This window comes from Rhinatrema bivittatum, chromosome 9 (assembly GCF_901001135.1).
Source record: "Rhinatrema bivittatum chromosome 9, aRhiBiv1.1, whole genome shotgun sequence".
NCBI lineage: Eukaryota > Metazoa > Chordata > Amphibia > Gymnophiona > Rhinatrematidae > Rhinatrema > Rhinatrema bivittatum.
In genome coordinates this window covers 117,509,998-117,533,622 of record NC_042623.1, presented here as the reverse complement: position 1 = coordinate 117,533,622, position 23,625 = coordinate 117,509,998, and the positions used below count along the sequence as shown (strand labels likewise).

The 23,625-nt window shown below is 42.1% G+C and overlaps 1 protein-coding gene across 4 annotated transcripts in view; it reads right to left on the bottom strand.

Moving 5' to 3' along the window:
• Positions 1-23,625, bottom strand: part of SLC16A7 (solute carrier family 16 member 7) — a 256,587-nt gene that overhangs the window by 98,116 nt on the left and 134,846 nt on the right. For all 4 annotated transcript variants that reach the window (XM_029617156.1, XM_029617157.1, XM_029617158.1 and 1 more), the window contains exon 2: positions 17,323-17,568. In XM_029617156.1, coding sequence (XP_029473016.1) covers positions 17,323-17,539 — 217 coding nt within the window. In that variant the 5' untranslated portion in view covers positions 17,540-17,568. The remainder of the gene's footprint in view (positions 1-17,322; positions 17,569-23,625) is intronic.

The window sequence follows — 23,625 nt, the reverse complement described above, 5'->3', positions numbered from 1 at the left end:
GGCTCGGCGCGCGCAGGGGGAGCTTGGGGCAGGTTTTCGGGGGGTACGCACGTATCTTACGCCCGTACCCCTTTGAAAATCTGCCCCATAACCTTTTGAAAATCTGGCCCTTCATGTGCATAAATGGCTTTTGAAAATTGCTACAACTGTATGTTATATTTATGCAAGTAACCTCTTTGAATATTCACCTGAAAGTGTGTAACATACATTTGCTGGCTGAGGAAAATTAGGGGTTAATGTCTGGAATGTCCATGCCCCTTTTCTGCCTACATTTTTTGAGTATAAGTGTGCCCTTTTTGGCTATTTAAAATTTGTGTAGCTCCCATGTGGCCTACTTATGTGCGTATGTGGCTGTTTTTGCATGTGCAAGGCTCTTAAAATCTATCTCTTGGTGAATCAGGTACTAAGGATGGGGCCATTTTAAAGTTCTGTCTTACAACTCAATGATAATGACTGACCTAGGCCAGTGGTATTTTCAGAATCACACTGTCCTCAGCTCGGCCAGTGCCATTTTGTTGTCAGGTACAGAACTGGTGGATTGCTCCTGCCCTGTGAAAATGGCAGACATAGGATAAGAGGATGGGGAGAGAGGCTGGAATTTTTTGTTTGTGTGTGTGCATGTGAGATGGAGCAAAGTTTAATTTAAAATGAAAGAATAATATCAAAATTGTTTATTTTTCTTTTATTTTAAAAGTGAAATGAAACAGGAAATTTCATTGGGAGGGAGAAGGGCAGGGAGCTGGAGCTGAGGGCAATTTATTTTTTAAATTTGGCAATCAGGATGGAGAAAATGGTTGGTGCTGTGGGTAATATATCTTTTTTAATTTGGCCATCGGAAAACAGAAAGGAAGGAGTTTGGGGCTGCAGGCAATTCTTTTTTTAATTTGTCCATTAGGAGGGAGAAAGAAAGTGTTGCATGTCCCGGCCGCGTGAGTGCTGCGACCGGGCCTGCTCACCTCGCTCTACCCTCCACGAGCTCCGGCCTTGCCACTGCCACCAGCTCCCAGCGTCCCCAACGCTCACCGTGGCCCTTTCTGGCTTCCTCCACGCCGCAGGCCTCACAGCGGAGTTCCTGTTGGGGCTCCGCGTCTTTGGCCGCCTTGGCTCCGCCCCTAGGCACGCGCGTGGCTGACGTCCTCAGTTTTAAAGGGCCAAGAGAAGGAAACCTCACTCCGATGCACCCTGATGACATCACGTAGCCCTAGTATAAACAGCGAGGCCCTGTCCCCAGGACCTCGCCTTGGCAATCGGGTCGACACCTGTGTTCCAGCATTTCCTTGTTCCAGTGTCTCCTTGTTCCAGCATCTCCTTGTTCCTGTGTCCTTACTCAGGTAGTAACTTCTCGGACTGATCTCTGGTACTGACCTCAGCCTGTCTGACTATTCTCTTGTCTGCTGCCTGGAACTGACCCTTGCTTGCCTTGACTACACTCGGACTGACCCTGGTATTGACCCCTGCTTTGGCTGACCACTTCTGGATGGATACTCTGGCTTTGACCCTTGCGCTTCACTCGGATACTCTCTTCTGGCCTTCCGTGACTACCAGACCAATCTGCTTGGATTCCATCCGCGGCCTTCACCCGAGTAGACCCGCAGATGCTGCCTGTCTCGCCCAGAGAGCCTTCCTGAACTCTTACCTTCCTGAGGTCTCTGGAGCTTCCGGTTCGGGTCTAGTCCATCCTCTCTGCATCAGCTGCACACATTTGCTTGTGGTGGGCACATCCCTCCGCTCCCTCTCTGGGAGACCCAATGAGGCCCACCTAAGTCCAGGTGGTCCAGATACCCAAGGGCTCAACCTGCGGAAACCCCAGACTGTTATTGGCAAAGCTCCAGCTAGCCTCTATCTCCTCGTGTGCTCCACCTCCTAGTGGCAGGCGCTCTCTGGGTCCGACCAGAGGGCTGTACCAATCCTGCACCAGGCCAAGGGTCCACCTTCAGCGCAACAGAAAGTAGGTTGGGGCTTCAAGCAATATTTTTTATTTTTCATATTTGGCAATCGGGTGGGAGAAAGGAAGGGGGCTGAGTCTACAGGCAATTTTTTCTTTTAAATATGTCAATTGGGAGGGATAAGGGAAGGGGGTTGGAGCTGCAGGCACAATTTTTATAAAAATATGGCCATCGGGAGGAGGAACTGAAGGCAGTTGGGACTGTCAGCAGAATTTTCTTTTTAACCATTGGGAGAGAAGGGGGGAATCAGAGCTGAAGTCAGGATTTAATTATTTTTTAATTTGGTCTTTGGTATGCCAACATGGTGCCACCATTTTCAATAGATATCCTGGTGGGGGATTGCTCCTGCGTCCTTGGATGTCAGCAACTCCACCGATGCAGTGACATTTAGGGGGTTGTTGCAGGCCCATAGAGGGCCTTAATTTTTCATGTTTTGGCAGCTATGGCAGTGAAGGATGAAGAAAGCCTGGAAGAGGAAGGCAGTGAGCAGGCAAAATGTGCGGCTGACTCTGCAGTGATTGCTGGAGGGGGAGTATTTGAGCACAGAAGATGCCCAAGAGGGGGTGGAGTAAGGAGGTAAACAGGATCTTGCTGGGAATGGTGACAGGAGGGTCGAGGTAGCTGTGATTTGGAACAGTAAACAGTGATGGTGAGAGAAAATCGAATACTTGTTCCACACTCTGGGTTCCACTCTCAAGCAGAGGCAAGCACAGGAGGCCCCCTGCTCCACTCTCCTCTAGAGGCAGGCAAACAACGCTCCCTGGTCTGCTCTCCACTACAAGCAGGCACACATGGCTCCCTACTCCACTCTCCTTCGTCAGCAATCATATGCGCTGCCTGTATTTGCAATATTTTTTTTTGAATTGCTGACGTGCTTGCGACCCTCATAAGACAATTTTGCGACCCCCAACTGGGGTCATAACCCACAGTTTGGGAACCTCTGGTATGTAGTCCAGGCACTGAAAGGTGCAAAGCAGATATTTTAAGATTTACAGGTAGATTGTAAAAGTGTTGCTTGCACAAAAACGGCCCCTACACATGTATGTGAGCCGCATGCGAGCAATGCCGAATTTTAAGAAGCCGGGAAGCGCACACGTACATACTTGTGTGCGCAACAAGAATAAGGAGGGAAAAAAGGGGCTGGGAATGGGCATTCTGGACTGATGGGGCCATGACTTACGCATGTAACCCCCGAATTTAGCATTGTTGAACATGGCAATGCATGCCAGGTTACCTGCATAACTTTACAACTAGTCCTGATGAGGCACATGTTCTGGAGATATTGGGCCAGAGGGATCCTGAACTCCGGGGGGGGGGGGGGGGGGGGGGGGAGAGAAAATCTGACACTCTATATTTCTCCCACTGTAAGAGGAGCATTTTCAATTCAGGGTAGGTTTTGGGGTGGGGGGTTACATTGGTCTGCCAAGAGTGCAAGGGTTTGTAGACCCTTGTAGACCCTTGTAACACTGCCCCCCCCCCCCCCAAACCCATCCTGAGATGAAAGTGCCCCTCTTACAGTGGGAGATATATAGATTTTCAGAATGTCTCTCCCCCTTTCCCAATGGTCATTTGTATGTGCCCTGCATTAAACATGCCTGTCTGTGTGTCTATCCATTCATTCATTCATATGCCTGCACGTGCACACCGGATACATGCAAAAGGACAAAAAGACTATAAGCATGTTTGCATAATTCCGAAACACATGTAAAATTGAATGGATTAAAACAAATGCCAACTCTTTAAAGTCTCCCAACTCTAAATCAATTCTCACCTCATCACTGCACCTGTGCCATAATAACAAGATTGATTCTCAGAAGAGCAATACCATTGTATAACCAGAGTTTTAAAAATCCACTCGTCTGCTTGCCTGGGCAGAGTGGAGTTTTTGGAAAGTAAGGTCCTCAGTTCGGATCATGGCTCGGTAGGACCAGGCTGCACCTTCAGCTTGATCATGACCTCCCAAGATCATGTTGTTCCTTCAGCCCCAGTCTCTGGGAGGACAGAGAGCCATAGCAGGAAGGAGAGGAGGGAGGATGGTTGAAGTGGGTCAAATAGTCTGCTTCTCAATTATTGTTTAATAGGCTGGATCTGACAATTATTCTGGAAATATCTGTAGAATTTAGAAGTTTCACCTACTCTTATTTTGACTTTTGTGCTTGACCCAGATAGAAACTGAGTCCTTAGGATTTTTCTAGATAGCACACGGACCTTTATCTCAATATGAAGATAGGATTTTTCCTGATGTAGAAAAAAGTACACAGAAAGAGAGGAGACAATTTTTATTGATGAGACCTAGAGTACCTCACTTGATAGCAATGGTTCTCTCAAAATTTCCATGTGAATGCCTAATTAATTATAGAAATGCTCATTATGTTTTCTATGGCCCTGTTGTATAAGTTAATTGATTATCCTTGAAACCTTTTCCCCGTCCCTTCCCTGTCATTTCCAACTACACAAAACAAAGGAGAAAATCAAGGATGAGAATGAAAACAAGAAAGAATAAGATATGTTATGTTACACATGGATATTTCTAATATTGCTTGCAAAGAGTATGAAACCCAATTTTTGAATTCACTTTTGAATAAGGAGTAATTAATCTTGAACTTTTCTCTGAAGAAGAGAAACTAAAGAACTAATTTTATTATGATGATTTTTGTAAATATATTTGTGGCATCCATCTGAGTTGGCCACTAGATGTCCCTATCAGCCTATGAAAAATCTTGCAGGAATGCCACACTTCAGCTCTTCCATTAGAGGCTGCCTGAGTGGGTGGACCTTGCCTATAAGTAGGAGCTAAGAGATGTGGGGTTTTTTTAAGTTTCTTTATAGGTGTTTTTATTTAGTTTTTTTTTAGAAGAGGAAAGCGCTCCATCAGTTTTTGTTTCCTAAGTGAGGTTTATACCCCTCATTAGGTGAACTTTTAACGGAAATCCCTTCTATGCATTACCTGCCAACACAGGGCTAAGCTGAAGTTAAGAGAGACATTGATTGAGAGTTTTGACTTATTTAAGGATTTTTGTGACTGGAGGTAAGAACCTGGAGCTTTTTGGAAATGGCAACCCCCAAGATCCAGAGGCCAGGAAACTGAAGATCTGTAGACTTCCAGGAACTACAGTTTCAGTGCTCACTCCAGAGAAGATTTTGTCTGTTAAAAGAATTTTTATCAGGTTTTTTTGGGTTTTTTTAGGAGGTTCTTTCAACCATCTCTCCTTATTTGGGGCTGGGGCTATATCAGCTCAGTCCTGCAATGGGATTTTGACCTTTTCTACTGGTAGGTCAGATCCTTACAGAAAAGAATGAAGACATCAGAAGATCCTCCACAGGATCTTCATCCCATGGGACACAGGCACAGACTGGGTAAACATTTCAGATCAATAGAGGACTTAGGTAGGACTGTTCTTTACTAAAGGGGACCCTGTGCAGAATAGGATTTCCCTCAAGAGGCTGGGTTTCCTGGATACTTAAGGAAGAAGAGCTAGGAGTTCCTCAAGAAACCTGAGTTTGTGGCTCACACACAGAGAGAAGGAACATGCATCTGTTAATTGTATATGGACACTGATTATATTTTAAAACAATCAGTAAAATCTTTCTTTGAACACCCAGTACTGTGTCCTGTTTCATCTGTCCTAGCCAAGCAGCAGTTCACCAATTCTGATAGACACAGATAAAAGATTTACCTCACCACCTGGGCCACAATCAATAGCTTCCTTCCACAGGAATAACTCACCCTTGGGGTAACGGCATTAGAAGGGGATAAGTGGCAAAAAAAGACAGCCCCTAAAGAAAGAAATTATTTTCTGTGTGCCCTTGGAGAATATGCTCCTCTAAGGAAAAGGGTTACATATTTGTATTTATTCAGATTTCAAAAATCCCAGTCAATCAATAACATAACAAGGCCAAAATAAATGCATCACATATAGAGGCAAAAAAATAAAAAATGCCAAAAAAATAAACACGGCAGTTCAAAAAAGGAAATCTACATTACTAACTGTTGCATAACTAGCGCAGACAAAATTGGGGAAGCAAAACAAAGGAAAAAATAAATACAGAAGAAACAAAACACTATAATACAAAAGAAAAAGATGATGGACATTTAGAATCCCTCATCACTAATTTAATCCACAGTTAATATCTTGATTTATACAGAGTATTCACTCACACCAGATGAATACAGTGTTGTACAGAGAAATCCGGAGGCTAAATTTCAAAAGAGATTTCTGTTGGTAAAGTGGTGATTTACTCATAGAAATGGTACTTTAGAAAATTGCATAACCAATAAGTATGCAAAATTACACACACACACACTACATGTTTGTACTTCATGCATATGAGGAGAGATATTCCGGGGGAGGAGTCCAGACAGGGTTAGTAATAAAACACATACTTCTGGATTTTAAAAAGTATACCTGTAAATTCTCTAGACAAAATTACATGCATCAAATAGCAGGTGCAATTATAAGTGTATAGATTTGCTAGGATAATTATTGTTGTGGACTTATATGCATAGGTTTGCTTTGGAAATTGGTGCAACTTTTGTGCATATGTGCTGGCTAACTTATGCATGATGCTACAAAATTAACCTATAATGGACCATCCTACTTCAATGCATTGTGAAAACACCCGTGGACTACCTTAAAGGACCAGGCACAGCTGTCTCACCAAGTTCTTCTTAAAATCCACACCACAGGGAATCCTTTGTGAAAGGATGAGTCCCTCACCAGAATTTAAGAACTCAGGGCCTGGGAGCAGGCAGAGATCCATTGTACGATAAGACCTGTTACATTTAAGGACTCTGTATTACCTGAAGTTAAGGTGAGCTGACTGTTTTGATTTTGTTTTTTTCACTGAAAATAAATTGCATCTAAGGAACAACCATAATTTGCCTCCTTATTTTCTGCCTGTTTCCAAGCTACTATCACCCAAGTTGCCACATGTATGTATATATACATTTTTTTTAAACATGACTCAGTGCAATTTTCAGTTCTACAGATGACTGCCCTACATTCTCTCCAAACACCACAGCACAGCTTCATAAACTCAAAACAATTTTGTGATAAGCTAAATGTTTGATACATTGACTACATAGTGGATATTAATGTAGGATTAAGTCAAAAACTGTTTCAAATTGATATTTCTTACATTTGCTTTTTCTGCTTAGTGTTTTATTAATGGGATGAGCAATGTGCTTGACCTATTTGCTGAAGCGATCTGCAAGGCCATATGGATTACCAGATGGTGTCCTATAATTGAATACCATTCACTCTTAATATGAAGCAAGCGATAAACATACTGTGTGATTACAATTCTTATAAGATCCTACTGAATTATTTTTATTGCTTTTTTGCAAAAATGTCATAAGATAATAACTTGCTATTAAAGTAAAGTTGTCAATTAACAAGCACAAGAAACTAGCTGGTAAAGCAATAGAATCTCTACAGTTTTACCAATGATCATGATGATTAATAAACCATACTCTGTAGTCTGTCAAGTATCTTGGATCTCAGGTGTTCTCCAGAAAATACTGGTTACTTTAATGAGCAGTTTGATGAATGGAGCAAACTAAACCTTTAAGACTCAGAATAAACTATATATCATAGCTATCAATCCACCAAGACCTAAATAAATGGCACAGGGACAAGGATTTGAAATGTTAGCCATAAAAGCAATAGTGAAAAAAAGTTTGAACTTGTGTATGACACTTATCATATCTAATCTAATTTCAGTTGGGCATGCCTTTTAATGAGAAACCTGTTTTCAACACATGTTATATAACATCAGCATAAAAACCAATAAAAAAAGTAATACAGCATAACAACAATTTCAGAACATGCAATTCATAAATACAAATACTTCAATCAATAAAAAAGTACATAAAATACATTCATTATATATATTATCCAATAGTAAAACAGTGAATATATTAAAAATCTAACACCATGACCCAAACCACCCCCCTTACATCAGGGTGGAAAGACCATGATCCATTCAAATAATTATAAACAGTTTCCATAGCTAGTGGAAACTTAATAAACACACATAAAGTATCCTACCCACCTCATCCTCAAAAATAATACTTGTGAGGGTGTCACCAAAGTGCTTCTTACTAAATCTTCACAGATACTGTGAGGGCGATATTCAGTGCATTTAGTTGGAGAAATTAGGAGTTATCCAGCTAAGCAGCAGTGGCTAAATATGTGCCCCTACTGAAGTGCCACCACTTAGCCGGATAACTAGCTATCTGATTAAATACTTAGCCAGCTAAGGGCCTTATTTTCTAAGGCTATCGCAGACTTGTGCTAACAGCGCAAGCCTGCGATAGCTAGCAAAGGTAGCGCACGCCTGCGCTACCTACATCAGGGTGGAGTCGACCCTGGAAGAGGAGGAGTTGGGGCATCACCGGGGCCGACTCTACGAGGACTGTGCGGACAGCAAAAAGGTAAGGGCTTTTTCGCTGCCTATTTCGCGCCCAATAACTACACCTTCTATGATGTAGTTTATTGGGCACGATGCCGGCAGCGATCGCACCGTGGACGTGCGATCGCTGCCGGCTAGCGCAGGACCGCCCCTCCGTTTCAGCCCCCCACCCCTCATTACCGCATTTTTCTAAAGTACCGCAGACCTGCGATACTTTAGAAAATGAGGTCCTAAGTTGCGGGCAGAATGAGAATTTATCCAACTAAATTTAGGATAACCAAATATATTCGGCTATGTGGCCACACTGCTAAATATATGGGCCAAGTTAACCGGATATGTTTACCTGGCTAACTAGCTGAGCCACACAGTGGCAGAATATGGACCTCATTATATATTATGTCAGAGACAGTGGGAGTGGGTAAATTTATTACTATAATTACGTGTTCATGTGACATAAGTTATCCAGTAAAAAGATTTATTTTTGAACAGCTTCCAAAGCAGTGTGGTGTGATTTTATTTCTGTATACCATGACTTTGACAATTGACACAAGGACCTCCCAACAGCCTAAAGGCCTTGAAAGACTTTATCTTTCTCTACTGTAGGAGAAAATAACCCAGGGACATGGGTCCCACTGAAACTCCTGTGCCCAACATGAGAATAGGGCAAGGTTTACACATCAACAGGTACCACATTCTATATCCTGCATCATCTGGTCCTCTGGTTATTCCTGAAGGAACTCTAAAAAGAGTAACCTGGTGATGATGATAGCCACAGCAGCAAAGGAGACAGTGCAGCTGAACAGTAAATCATGCTGTAACTAGGATGTGTTAGGTCACTCAGGCGATCAGTGCTGTGCTGGTGCTAGGCCTGAGTACTCATAGTTAATGCTTGATGAGTTCTGGTTACAGAATGTAAGTGGGTCCATGAATGGAATTAAATGGGCTAATATAAGAAATGTATTATTTTAGATCTTAAATAATTATTTGCAAATTATGCAAACAATCCAATTTTTGCAGGATCAATATGGCTACCAATATCAGGTTTAAATAAGATACATTTTGTAATGATATCTTAGCACCTAGGATGATAGCCTTACCTTCTCTATGCTCCTGACCTTTCTACATAAAAAAATAATCTGGATCTTTCTGAATATGTTCTAATACCCTTGGATTCTTTGCTTTTATCCTCTTAGGTTTTGTTCCTGATTTTCAAAACCAGCCTGAGGCCTTTGTCTCTGCCAATGCAATGTGTTGTTGTAACATTCAGAATACTAAGACGTCAGTAATCTCTATAATAATATACTTTTATTTGAAACACTGTAACCAAGCTCAATAGTTTGTATAATACTTTAGACAATACCAGTCTATTAATACACTGAAGCAAAACACTATTGACCAAACTGAAGTATCAGACAAAAGAAATAAAAGTACATATAAAGAACCTGATGCCAAAAAATCTGATCACTTTATGGTATAATTGATCGCAACGCCATTTTAGGTACTTTTTTCATAACACAAAAACCACACTGGATATGCATACCAAACAAATCTCTCAATACTCTTTGAAAATAAAATAAAATAATACATAGTCAAACCACTGCATCTTTATCCTTTTAAGTGTTCTCTCTTTGGCATGTCAGTCACGTAATTCTTCTTCAAAGGTTAAGGTTGTTAGGTAAAAGCAGGTCCATACTAGCATAGTTTATCTCATTTCTGCCATGTCGTCAGCAACAGCTAACAGTCAATGACAATTACTTTGAATGGAATGCTTTGTTTACTGGTGTGCGTTCTGCATTCCCCTCAGTCCTATTTATGATCTATATGCAACCTCCCTGTGACATAATTTCCTCTTATGGAAATGTCTTTAAACTATGTGAGGTGAATTTTCAAAGATTTACGTGTGTAAAAATTAGCATATGCATGTGTAAGTAGCATCTAATCACAAATATATTGTTTTATTAAACTCAAACACAATGGATGTTTTTGCTTTTGTGTTCACATATATCTATATACAAAGGGGGTGTTCTAGGTTGGGGCCAACATTTACTCCCATAAGTTATTTTAAAAGATGCTTACACGCATATGGCCCGATTTTAAAGAGCATTTACTTATTTATAAGATTAGAATTGCCTTCCAAAACTTACAATAAGTCTTTCCAAAGCGATGTGCAGCAAAAGGAAACAATAAATTAAAACAATGCAATAAAATAAAAACAATTGATTAAAAACAATATTGGATTAGGGAAACTTTAGCTTCAAATTCTTAAAAGCGCTAGGTTGATTTCAGAGCTCAGAAGTCATCAGCCAGGACTTTAATTGATGGTAAAAATGCATTAAGCAAGTTTCTTCCCTGATCAATAGGGGAGATTATTCTAGGCATCAGGAACTGAAGTAGAGAATGATCTTTTATGCAATTTTACATGCCAAAAGTTCTCGGAGATGGGGATTGAAGTAGATAATTATGCTGAGAGCACACTTCTCTGAGTGAGGACTTCCAGCACAGTCTAGATGACATATGAGGGGACCAGTCCCATGTAAGATCTTAAAAGCAAGGGTAAATAAGAACTTTAAACATACATCGTAATCTTACTGGGAGCTGCTGTAGTTTTTCCAATAGAGGAGCTACAGATTGGCGCCTAGCACGACCCACTACAATTCTAGCTGCCATGTTTTGAACCACTTGAAGTTTTCTAATTAAAGTACTCAGTAACCCCCCAGTACGTAGCATTACAGTAATCTAGAACTGAGATCGCAAGGGCATAAACCATGGATTTTAGAGCCTTAAAGGTTAAGAATGATTTTAATTGTCTCACGAGGTAGGCTGTACGGAGGACTGAGCTGATGTGATTTCCCATAAAACAACTAGAATCTAGACTAACTCAAAAGATTTTATCTCATTAGAAGAATGCACAGTGTGGCTACCCATAGAGAAATGAAATTTATCTAGCTTCTTTCCTATTAATAGAATTTCTGTTTTTGTCAAATTGGGTTTTACATGTATAAATTCACTTAACTCAATTAAGTAGACTTTTGAAAGTTGCTACAATATATGCCATTGAATTCTCCATAGGATTTATTCATGCAAGTGCACTTTACTAGAATAAATGACTTTTGAAAATTACTACAATAATATGTTACATTTATGTGCGTAGGTTCTTTGAAAATTATCTCTATAGATTTGCCAACTTGCATAATTTTACACCTATTAATTATCTTGCATAAGTGATATTAAACATGTTTAGTGTGTATTACTGGCTGGGTGGGAGGTCTGGGTGAACTGAGGGGAGTTTAAACTAAAGAACCAGGAGGGTCTCAATGACCTGGATAAGGACTGGATGAACTGGTGGCGTAATTGGTAAAATAGTAATTTCACTTAGGTATATGTTTTAAAATATACCAATTTTCACTTTATTTTCATATACATACGTATAATTTTTAAAATAGGTAGGAAAAGTATGCATGTTCAGTGCATTGATATAACTTCTTTCAATGCACTGCATGAGGTTGTCCGTGACGTGGGGGTTTTATTAGACTCTGATTTTACCTTTTAGCCACAATTAAAGGACATTTTGTGATTCACATTGGGGCGGATTTTCAGAGCCCTGCTCGCCTAAATCCGCCCAAATCCAGGCGGATTTAGGCGAGCAGGGCCCTGCGCGCCGGTAAGCCTATTTTACATAGGCCTACCGGCGCGCGCAGAGCCCCGGGACTCGCGTAAGTCCCGGGGTTTTCGGAGGGGGCGTGTCGGGGGGCGTGTCGGGGGCGGGCCCGAACAGCGTGGCGTTTTCGGGGCATGTCGGGAGCGTTCCGGGGGTGTGGCTACGGCCCGGGGCGGTCCGGGGGCGTGGCTACGGCCTGGGGCGGTCCGGGGGCGTGGCCGCGCCCTCCGTACCCGCCCCCAGGTCGCGGCCCAGCGCGCAAGAGGCCCGCTGGCGCGCGGGGATTTACGTCTCCCTCCGGGAGGCGTAAATCCCCCAACAAAGGTAAGGGGGGGGTTTAGACAGGGCCGGGTGGGTGGGTTAGGTAGAGGAAGGGAGGGGAAGGTGAGGGGAGGGCGTTAGAGGATTCCCTCCGAGGCCGCTCCGATTTCGGAGCGGCCTTGGAGGGAACGGGGGTAGGCTGCGCGGCTCGGCGCGCGCCGGCTATACAAAATCGATAGCCTTGCGCGCGCCGATCCAGGTTTTTAGCAGATACGCGCGGCTCCGCGCGTATCTACTAAAATTCAGCGTACTTTTGTTTGCGCCTGAGCGCAAACAAAAGTAGGCCTATTCGCGGAGTATGAAAATCCGCCCCATTGTTTAAGTTATGACCAGATAGGAGATTAAAATATAGTCTTTCAATTCAAGATTTTCATCCTATGGTTCAGGTTTTTATTGTTTCCTCAACTGATTATTGCATTTTATTGTTAAAAGGAAATTTCTGCATATAACACCAAAATGTTATAGCTGCTGCAGGACATGGTTGCTTGGTTCATACATCCTTATGCCTTTAACAATCATGTGTCACCAATTTTGTATCCTGTAACACACAGGATAATATTTACGTTCTTGACTTCAGTTTTCAAGGCCCTCTCAGGGTACAGACCGAAGTACTTGAATAATGCACTTAGAACATTCATATATTACCAGGCAATCCTTATGCTCTAAAAGAAATCTTCTTTTAATTATGCCCTCACTTAAAGCAGCTCAGTTGCAGGTGAAATATAAGTGGGCCTTTTCGGTAATAGGTCTGTCTTTGTGGAATGCCTTGCCTCAGGAGCTCTGCAAAATCTCTGATTACAAGTTCTTTTAAAAGAAGCAAAAAACTAATCTCTTTCAAATAGCTTTCACTTAGATTTGATTGCTGTTTTTAATTAAATTGTTTTTGTATTTTATGATGTTTTGACTTCGTGGATCATAATTTAAATGTTTACGGATCAAATATAAAGCACGCCTAGAATAAATAAGAGTCTGGATTCGCAGGACATAAGAACTATAAATAAAAAAATAAGATGGTAATTTTCAAATTGGCATGCGAGTGCACAGTTGCGTGTGTGCATCAGCCCAATCCCAGGAATGCAGCTATTTTATAACATGCGCGCATATATGAGCACACGTTATAAAACAGCCTGGCCACGTGCACATGTGCTTCTAATTTTACATAGGCCTGCACATGGGCGGGCAAACCCCCTTCTACTGCGTAAGTCGGGTGATTTTAATAGGGATGCACGCCCACGACATTCCCAGTTTTCCAGTTCGTCCACCAGTTTACACAGTTAACAGCTAGATCCTCCAACCCCCCTAGTTTGATAATCTACACTCCCCCCAGTTACCCCAGACCCTTTAAACCCCTCAGAAATGGCTTGATCCTTTTTTTTTTTAAATAATTTACACATCCTCCATAGCATAAATAAAGTTACTTACGTAGCAGGGGACCTTGGCATGCGTCAAGGTGCATGTGTATTTACATGCACATCTCTTGGCCAGGCCCCGAAATCTCCATGCCCTTCCCAGACCATGCCCATTGCTGCCTCTTTTTGAAACTTTTGAGATGTGCGTGCCATGGCATCTACGTGCATATATGGGTGCTTTTTAAAATACAGTTGATGTGAGTGAGCCCGATATCTTCGTGCATCCCCTAATTTCGGTATCTACCGTGCTTTTAAAGTTCACCTTTGAGAGTTTGTGCAGTAAAAGACCATTATAGTGCTTTTTCTCTTTGGCTGGCATGAAGGGCCCTAACTGACCTTGATGTACTTTTATTGATTTTACACAAAATTCAACAAAGGTTGGATGATGAAACCATACCACAAGCTTGCCATCAACCTTGTTTAACAATGCATACAATTTGAAATGGAACAGTTTTCCCCTGAAATTTTTATCTTAATTTTTATAAGGCATCAGGGCCAGATAGCACCAAAAACAGATATGGAGGGTTACAAACGGGCTACTCAGAGAAAAAGCAGCTGGGGGCATAAGACAGAAAATTTTTCAATTATGGCAAATAGCTTCCCTGATGGCAATCCAGACTCGCTTCCCTCAAACTTACCCCCTTCCCTCATCCAAGATCACTCCTGGTCCTTGATGCCAAAAAAATCTAAACTAGAAATTTGGACAAGCCATTCACATTTGAATATCCTTAGTTATATTACTTTTTCTACTTAACACTACATATTCCTGTAAATATCTAAGTTATGCATCTGCTCACTACCTTTTGTAATATAATTAGCTATTGTCATAGTTTTTAATCAATTAATATACTTGAGTTCTATGAGAGTTTTTCCCGTTCTTGCAACAAATCCAAATTAGTATAGTCATGTGCAATGCTGTCTCATGTCTCTCCTTCTGATTTGATTTCTATTGAGCAGGTGGGTACAGATTAGTGTAGACTGCAAGGCAAATTGCTTTCTTATTTATAATTGACTGTCAAAGTGAATTTAACAGTCTCTTGCTAATGTTTACACATTCAATCTCCTAACAAAGTTACAGAAATAACAAACTGTTACAGTATTATAATCCTGGGATATTAAAAATGCTATACTGAACATCTGAACTGTTTAAAATCATTTTATTAAAAGTGAAATATGGATGCATGAAGGTGAATATATGAATTAAATTCAGTTTTTCAGCTGGATGAAACTCTTAAAAACTGCTATCCACTAAAAGAGCCATGCAGGCCCAAATCTTGCAATTTGGAGTCCTGCAAAAGACATGCTCATAGCACCCTCAAAGGACAGGGAAGCTAGGTACTATTTTTACAAAGATGCCTATCGATGGGCTAAGAAACAGAACTGAGACAGTCCCAGAAGAAGAAACCTCCTGTCTTTACCTTAGACACTGGGGAGGATAACTTTAAAATAATTGCATGGGGTGGCATATACGCATGTATGTGGTCGTGCGTAGTTTTGTCATAGTATTTTATCACATGCACGCGCATATTATAAAATACACACATTTTTTTTTCATTATCTACCTAACTCCATTCTGACATCTTCTGTCTAGCCTAGGCTTATCTTACAAATCTTTTGCAGATGGCATATGGCTTTTCTTTCCCATCAAATCATCATGGGCTTTAACTCAGGATTTTCTCATTCAGTGCCTTTCCAGCATCAAGACATGGCTCTCTCGTATAACAGATTGGCTCTCAATGTTAAAAAAAACAAAACATCTGTCATAATTCCATCAGATTTACAATCCCAAAGAATTTCACTTTTGAGGATCACACCATTCTCATATCCAAAAAGGTTCCCAATTTAGAAATTACATTTGATGCCCAGTTGACTATGAAACCACATATCTCTTCAATTGTTAAGATTTCTTATGCCAAGCTAAAACTTTTAAGACACATAAGGCCATTACTGAATCCTTCAGACTTTAGAACCATTTTTTATTTTTCCATTGTTTGACTATTGCAATTCACCGTTCATTGGTTTAACACATAATACACTATGATTTTTTAAATCATCCAAAACTCAGCTGTACTGGAACAGGCATTAGAGATCACATAACAACAGTCCTGTTTTCGCTGCATCGGTTACCCATACAGTGGCACATTCAGTATTAAAACCTACCATGATTCATTACCTACTGCATCAGCTTAACCCCCCTTGGGTTAGTGCCACTGAGAGTTTACATACCCACATGCAGCCTTAGGTCCTCCGAGCAACAACATCTTGATACCCCAACTCCTCGACAATCTTGCCTTGAATCCACATGAGACAAGGCCTTTTCCATAGCTGGCCCCCAACTTTTGCAACACTTTACCTTTGCAATTGCTCAATATTTCTGACTCACAAATTTCCAAAAAAAATCCCTGAAAATTCATTTGTTCAGGATTGCCATCACAGACCTTTCTCCATTGTCCAGTCAGGAACACTATCTTTATGATAGCCAGATTTTGTTTTATTTGTTCATCATTTTAATATGTATATTTTTTGTAACCCACTCAAACATCGGAAGATGTGGTCTATAATAGTTTTAAATAAATAAATAAATAAATAAAATACATTTGTATATAAGCCTATGTGTGATTACATGCAATGCACTGAAACCACCTATAGCAATGCATTGAGCATGTGTACTTTATCCCCCTATTTTTAAATATATGCACATATACATGCAAAAAATAAAGTACAACTTAATCACGGGATTTAAACGTATAACTTGTGTATTTAAAACATTTGTGAGTGACTGAAATTACCAGTTTAACTAATTAGTTCAACAGTTTGCCCGGTCCTTCCCCAAACCATCAAGACCCTCCAGATTCTTCAGCCTGAACTCCCCTAGTTTGCCAAATAAGTACTACAGAATAAATGCATTTATTATCACTTGTGCCAGATAATTAGCAAGTATAAAAAGACATAAGTTGGAAAATGTATGTGCATATCTTTTAAAATAGCATCTATTGTGCACACAAAAGCAAAAAGATACGCGTATTGTGGAGGTTTATAAAATATGGAATATGAGAGTAATGGCTACTTCTGTGCGTATATGCTAATTTGTATACATGTAATGTTTTGAAAATTCATCTTAAAGTGGCCTCCATTTTCTAAGCCAATCAAGGGAGATCCAGTGGGTATGCCTCATTAGGCTGCTACTTCAATAACAAGGACAAAAATGTTAACAAGGCAAGTGAGTTTGGAGTAGACTACCTAGCTAGATTATGCTGTAAAAGGGATTTTTTTTTCATTCAGTTTAGTTTTTTTCCATAATATAAGGAATAAATAACTATACCCTATTTACCTTTTTAAAAAAAATCTGTACATTTTGCACCCAATTTACTAAGGCTTTCTCCCATTCTGTGCCTGGGATAAAAGCTTGGAAAATGAGGCCCTTTATTTATTTGTAATAACAATTACACTTGATTCCTTATTCTTCAGATGTTAATGTTATACTGCAGTTTTTGAATACAACTTTGAGTTTCGTTTGCACAGCTAATTTATCTGAATATACAGTATCTTTGAATACTAGTTACACATGCCTTACCTCCTGCATACATGACAGCCAACATAATGGATGATATCCATGCTATCTCGCTATATGATGTGTGGAAGATCTCTTGAATTTCTTTGAAGAAGACTGTAATCGCTTTTGGAAATGCATAGGAAAATCCAATGGAGATAAAGGCCGCAAAAACTACAACCCAGCCCCATCCTCCATCAGGGGGTGTATATTGTGGCTCTTGTCCTGCTTTTGGTGGCATCTTAGGTCTCTATCAATACTCCAACAGAGCTGTAAGAAAGAAAAATATTTTTCAATACATATTATTTTTTCTTGATTTGTAAAGCATAAGATATGTGTACATACAAGATGGGATACAAGCTCAAAATTTTATACATAAGATCTATCATACTATGATCGATTTGTAATACCTTACTTACAAAAATATTATCTATCATTAATGATCACTTGGATATGTAAAGTTGTACATTATAATTACTTAAAGCATTCACATTAAAAAAAAATTCTGGCTTTACACACATAGGTTCAAAATTAACCCAGACCACAATTAAAAGAAATAGCAGGTCTGTTAAGAATCATAGATAAACAAATTAAGCTCACAGACTAGGATAAATTACTAGTCATTAATTGGAGACTGCTTTGTACCAGGAAGGGAAGTGTTAGTAAGCGATTTAGGTGCTTGATTGGTAGCATCATATTTAGGGTGGTTAAATATCTTGCTTTCTCCCGGACAGTCCTGCTTTCTCTGCCCCCATCCAGGAGTCTGACCTATCTGCCTTCCTGCCCAGCCAAAACAAAATATATCTAACCTAGGCAGAGCAGAGTGCAGCAGTATGTGGGAAGGGCCAGGACTCAGCAGATCAGTGTGGGACACTGGCAGCCAATGGGAAAGAACTGTGGACCTAAAGATGAATTCAAGCTTAATCTCAGGAAGGGAAGGGTGAGACAGGGGAACCTTGAGCATCAATGACTGTAACAGAGGGGAGAGGGACAATCAATATCTGCAAGACCAACTTACAAGAAGCAGTGTCCAATTAAGTGCAGCCTGTGTGAATGTAGAAAAGAGGAGTAGCAGTCAACTGTGAACAAACCCAGGGAGGGTGTTGGAGAATGGGGGTATGGGGGGAGGAAGGTGCTTGCTGCAGGTTGGGGAAGGGCTGGCAGCCAGCACAGGAAATGTAGGTGATGTTGTTGTATGTTGCTCAGTGAAAGGAACTTTCTGACTGAGTACATGAGGAACAGCAGAACAACATGTGTGCTTGAGTATCAGAGAGAAGTGAGTATTTCAGAGAGTGAGAGAGACCTGGTGCTTGATAAGGAGTGAGGCAAGGAGGGGGTTCTGCTGCTGGTCAGGGGGGGGAGATAGGGAGAGAAATGTGGGATAGTGGGACCAATTGATGGGGAGAGAGTATCTATATCTGCTTCTAGCCAGCGGGAGGGCATGCTGGACATGCAGAGTGGGGAAAGGGTTGGGGGACCTGGTACTGGGCAGGGGAAAGATAGAGAGAGGAGTTTCGATGGGGGAAGAAAGGGAGGAGAAATGAGGTAAAGTTAAAGGGAGTAAGGAGAAGGGTAGTGAGACAGAGCCATCTAGCATGCCTTAATTTTATTACATGTAATAGCCATACTGTGTCTCAGAAGCCAAGCATACTGCTGTGGAGGCCAAGGTGAAGGAGATGTTTCTGCTTGGCAGGATTGAAGAATCTAGTATCTCCCATCATACTAGTTCCTAAACCTGATGGCAGCTTCAACGTCTGTATTGACTTCCAGAAAGTCAATGAAATCTCAAAGCTGGAGGCAATGCCCCAAGTGAATGAGCTTACTGAAAGGCTAGGATCTGCCCATTTTATATCCATGCTAGACCTGACAAAAGTTTATTGGTAGGTATCCCTCACTCCTGCAACAAAACAGAAGACAGCCCTCTCTATCTCAGAGGTCTCTTCCAGTTTACCGTCCTCCCATTTGGACTGCACAGAATACTTGCCATGTTCCAGTGGACAATCCCCTCCTGTGCCCTCATAATGGCTATGCAGCAGTGTATCTCAATGACATTGTGGTCTATAGTGAGGATTGGAAAACCTACTTAAAACAACTATAGACAGTATTTACAAGCCTGCAGAAGACTGGGTTGTTAAAGATGGCGCCGGCCAGCCAGTGCTCCTACCATGTGACAGGGGCCGGCCAATGGCATGGATACCCTGTCACATGGTAAGGGCAAAGGGCCATCGGCGCCATCTCTATGAGTGGCAGCCGACGGCCCGAGAACGGGAGATCGCTCCCGGGACCACCACTGGACCACCAGGTAATTTTAAAATGTTTTGGGGGGATCGGGAGGGTGGGGGAAGCTAAGGGGTCATTTTTAAAGGGTCATGTGGGGGTTTTTTTAACGGGCCATCGGCGCCATTTTTGAGTGGCAGCCAAAATGGCTCGGATGGCCCGAGAGCGGGGATCAGTCCCCATGCCCCCACTGGACCACCAGGTACTCGTAAAAAGTTTTGGGGGGGGGGGGTTCGGGAGGGTGGGGGAAGGTAAGGGGTCAATTTTAAAAGGTTGGGCCTCACTAAAAAAAAATTAACGATGTGAATCAGAACCGATTCCGATTCACATCTCCACCGATCAGATTTTTTTCTCCCTCCAGCCAAACCCAATCATTAAGACGATCGGGCACACGATTCACATACCTACTAACCAAATCCTCTGGCAACAAATTCCAGAGTTTAATTGTGCGTTGAGTAAAAAAGAACTTTCTCTTATTAGTTTTAAATGTACCACATGCTAACTTCATGGAGTACCACCTAGTCTTTCTATTATCCGAAAGAGTAAATAACCAATTCACATTTACCCGTTATAGAGATCTAATGATTTTAAACACCTCTAACATATCCCCCCTCAGCGTCTCTTTTCCAAGCTGAAAAATCCTAACCTCTTTAGTCTTTCCTCATAGGGGAGCTGTTCCATTCCCTTTATCATTTTGGTCGCCCTTCTCTGTACCTTCTCTATCGCAACTATATCTTTTTTGAGATGTGGCAACCAGAATTATACACAGTATTCAAGGTGCAGTCTCAACATGCAGTGATACAGAGGCATTATGACATTTTCCATTTTATTCTCCATTCCCTTTCTAATAATTCCCAACATTCTGTTTGCTTTTTTGACTGCCGCGGCACACTGAACCGATGATTTCAATATGTTATCCACTATGACGCCTAGATCTCTTTCTTGGGTGGTAGCTCCTAATATGGAACCTAACATTATGTAACTATAGCATGGGTTATTTTTCCCTATATGCATCACCTTGCACTTATCCACATTAAATTTCATCTGCCATTTCGATGCCCAATTTTCAGTCTCACAAGGTCTTCCTGCAATTTATTACAATCTGCTTGTGATTTAACTACTTTGAATAATTTTGTATCATCTGCAAATTTGATTACCTCACTTGTCATATTTCTTTCCAGATCATTTATAAATATATTGAAAAGTGTGGGTCCCAATACAGATCCCTGAGGCACTCCACTGCCCAATCCCTTCCACTGAGAAAATTGTCCATTTAATCCAACTCTCTGTTTCCTGTCTTTTAGCCAGTTTGTAATCCACGAAAGGACATCGCCACCTATCCCATGGCTTTTTACTTTTCCTAGAAGCCTCTCATGAGGAACTTTGACAAACGCCTTCTGAAAATCCAAATACACTACATCTACTGGTTCACCTTTATCTAAATGTTTATTAACTCCTTCAAAAAAGTGAAGCAGATGTCATGGTTTGGCCGCATCTCTTCCATTAAAATGAACATTCTTCCTAGGTTGGGCTACCTATTTCAAGCAATACCCATCCACCTTTCTACTAAGTTGCTGAAACAATGGCAGCGGAAAATCTTCTCCTTCATATGGAGACGTAGGCCTCCTAGGCTCTCCCACAAAATCATGTATCGAACTCGGTTGCAAGGGGGGCTAGGGGTGCCCAACCTTAGATGGTATTACACAGCGGCCCAATTGAGAGCCATACTGGATTGGCATCGGAAGGGGGAAAAGAAACAATGGCACTTAATTGAGCAAGCTTTGGTGGGAGAGATGCCACTTCGGGATTCTGTCTGGTTGCCTAAACGGGCTTGGCTATCTCTCCGTTCTGATCCTCTGACGGTGCACACCACTTTGCACTTATGGGAGGTGTGGAGGAAGACCCTAGTGGGTGATAGACAATATTTTCATAGTTCTAGCTTGACCGCTAATGCTTTATTAATGAACGAGAGATGCCCGATGTTTGCTCGGACGTGGGCAGCGAGAGGCATCTGAGCAATGGGTCAATTGTGGTCCCAGGGAGCCCTAATTCCATACCCAGCACTACAAGAGCAGTTCCAGTTACAATCTGGTGATGTGTTTGCCTATATTCAGGTTCGCCATTATTTTTTTTAAGAGGGGGTCGGGTGTGAACTTGACAAGGGCAAAACGCAGATGGAGCATTGGTGTGACCATGCCGATGGTCTGAAGAAAGTAATATCCAGAATCTATGCTTTTTTAATGCAGACCCAGACCGGAAACTTTGGTATATGCGAGCATGGGAGATGGATCTCGGAAGGCCCTTATCTAAAGAGCAGTGGGATGAAATTTTTGTGTCCACTAAGAAGGCGTCACAATATACGACCTTAGCTGAAAACTGCTATAAACTCTTATTTCGGTGGTATTACTCACCGGACAGGATTCACAAAATTGCACCCCGGATATCTCCGCAGTGTTGGAAAGGGTGTGGTCAAGTGGGAACTTTTATCACTTATGGTGGTCATGTGCTAAGGTAGCTACTTATTGGCAATACATAACAACTGTTCTCCACCAGATACTTGGGGTGCAGATCATTCTTAACCCCGAGAATGCGCTATTGAATGTACCGGCTGATCTTCCTCATGTTAAGTGGAAGATTGCTCAGTTAGTAATAATGGCAGCGAGATGTGAACTTGCGCTGGTATGGAAAACTGATATAATTCCCTCAGCGACCCGGGTTCGGGAGCGTTTAACTCAGCTACGGCGCTTTCTGGTGGGGATTTTTAGCTCCCGTGGCCGAACTCTGAGGCACGTGAGTTGGTTGCAGCCGCTCGAGCAATGGCTGGATTCAACATCTGACACCCCCCGGTAGAAGCCTATGTACTCTTGGGAGGGGCATGAATGAATGTTTGACCAGATGATTGGGAAGGAGATTGAGGGACTCCATTAGACCTGGTCCATGAATGGTATGCCGTAGCTCTTCAGGGGCGTTACATGTCTGCTAGCCTCCCATGCACTTTGTTGGTTTGAGGGATTGCATAGATATTACCAGCAGATCTCTCTAAGCGTTCTTTTGCAGTAGACTCAAATAAGTCTCACTCTATAGTTTATTTTTGTTTCCTCTACTCACCCGTGGGAGGGGGGGGGGGGGGGGACGGGGAGGGGATATTGACTCATTATGGGGAACTAGAGATGAGGTACTGAACGGGGACTAGTCCTTATGCTTTCACTGTACATATCCCCTGTTTATGATTGAAACTGGTCTTTTAGGTCTCTTGTTTATAACAGTGTTGGAATGTACTTGTAATTCAATGTCACTTTCATGTGTTTGCATTATGCTGTTCTCTTGAAATTCCAATAAAAGTATAAATTACAAAAAAAAAAAAGTGAAGCAGATTTGTGAGGCAAGACTTGCCTTGAGTAAAGCCATGCTGACATTGTTCCATTAAACCATGTCTTTCTATATGTTCTATGATTTCTATATTGTTGCGGTCCCGGGCCGTACCCCGGTCCCTCCACCTACCTCGGGGGCGGCCCGGGCCATTTCGAGTCCTCCCTGGGTTGTTTCCACCAGGCTCCGGGCCTGCAGGCCTTCCAGCGCATCTCTCCCTCCTCGGGAGAGACGCCTACGCTCCGACGTGGCTGGCCCCGCCCCCTGACGTGCGCACGCGGGGAGGAGCCCCATTTAAAGGGGCCAGCACGGGAAATATCTCTCTTGGGCTGAGAATGACGTCAGACGCCCTCAGGGTACAAGTACCCTGCAACTAGCTCTCTTCTGTGCCTTGCAACAAGGTTCCTGGTCTTCGGCCTGCTGTAGCTGTGTTCCTGGTTCTCTCTCTTCGTCCCGCTTCTGCCTTGCCCTCCTTCCTGGATTGCTTCTTTTGGACTTCGACCCCTGGATTGGCTTTCGACCGCTCGCTGGACTTCGACCTCTGGATTGGCTTTGGACCACCCGCTGGACTTCGACCCCTGGATTGGCTTTGGACCACTCTTTGGATTCAGATTCCTGGACCGACTTCTGGATAACCTACGACCTGCTGGAGGTGCCAGCCAACCGGAACCCATGACCTGC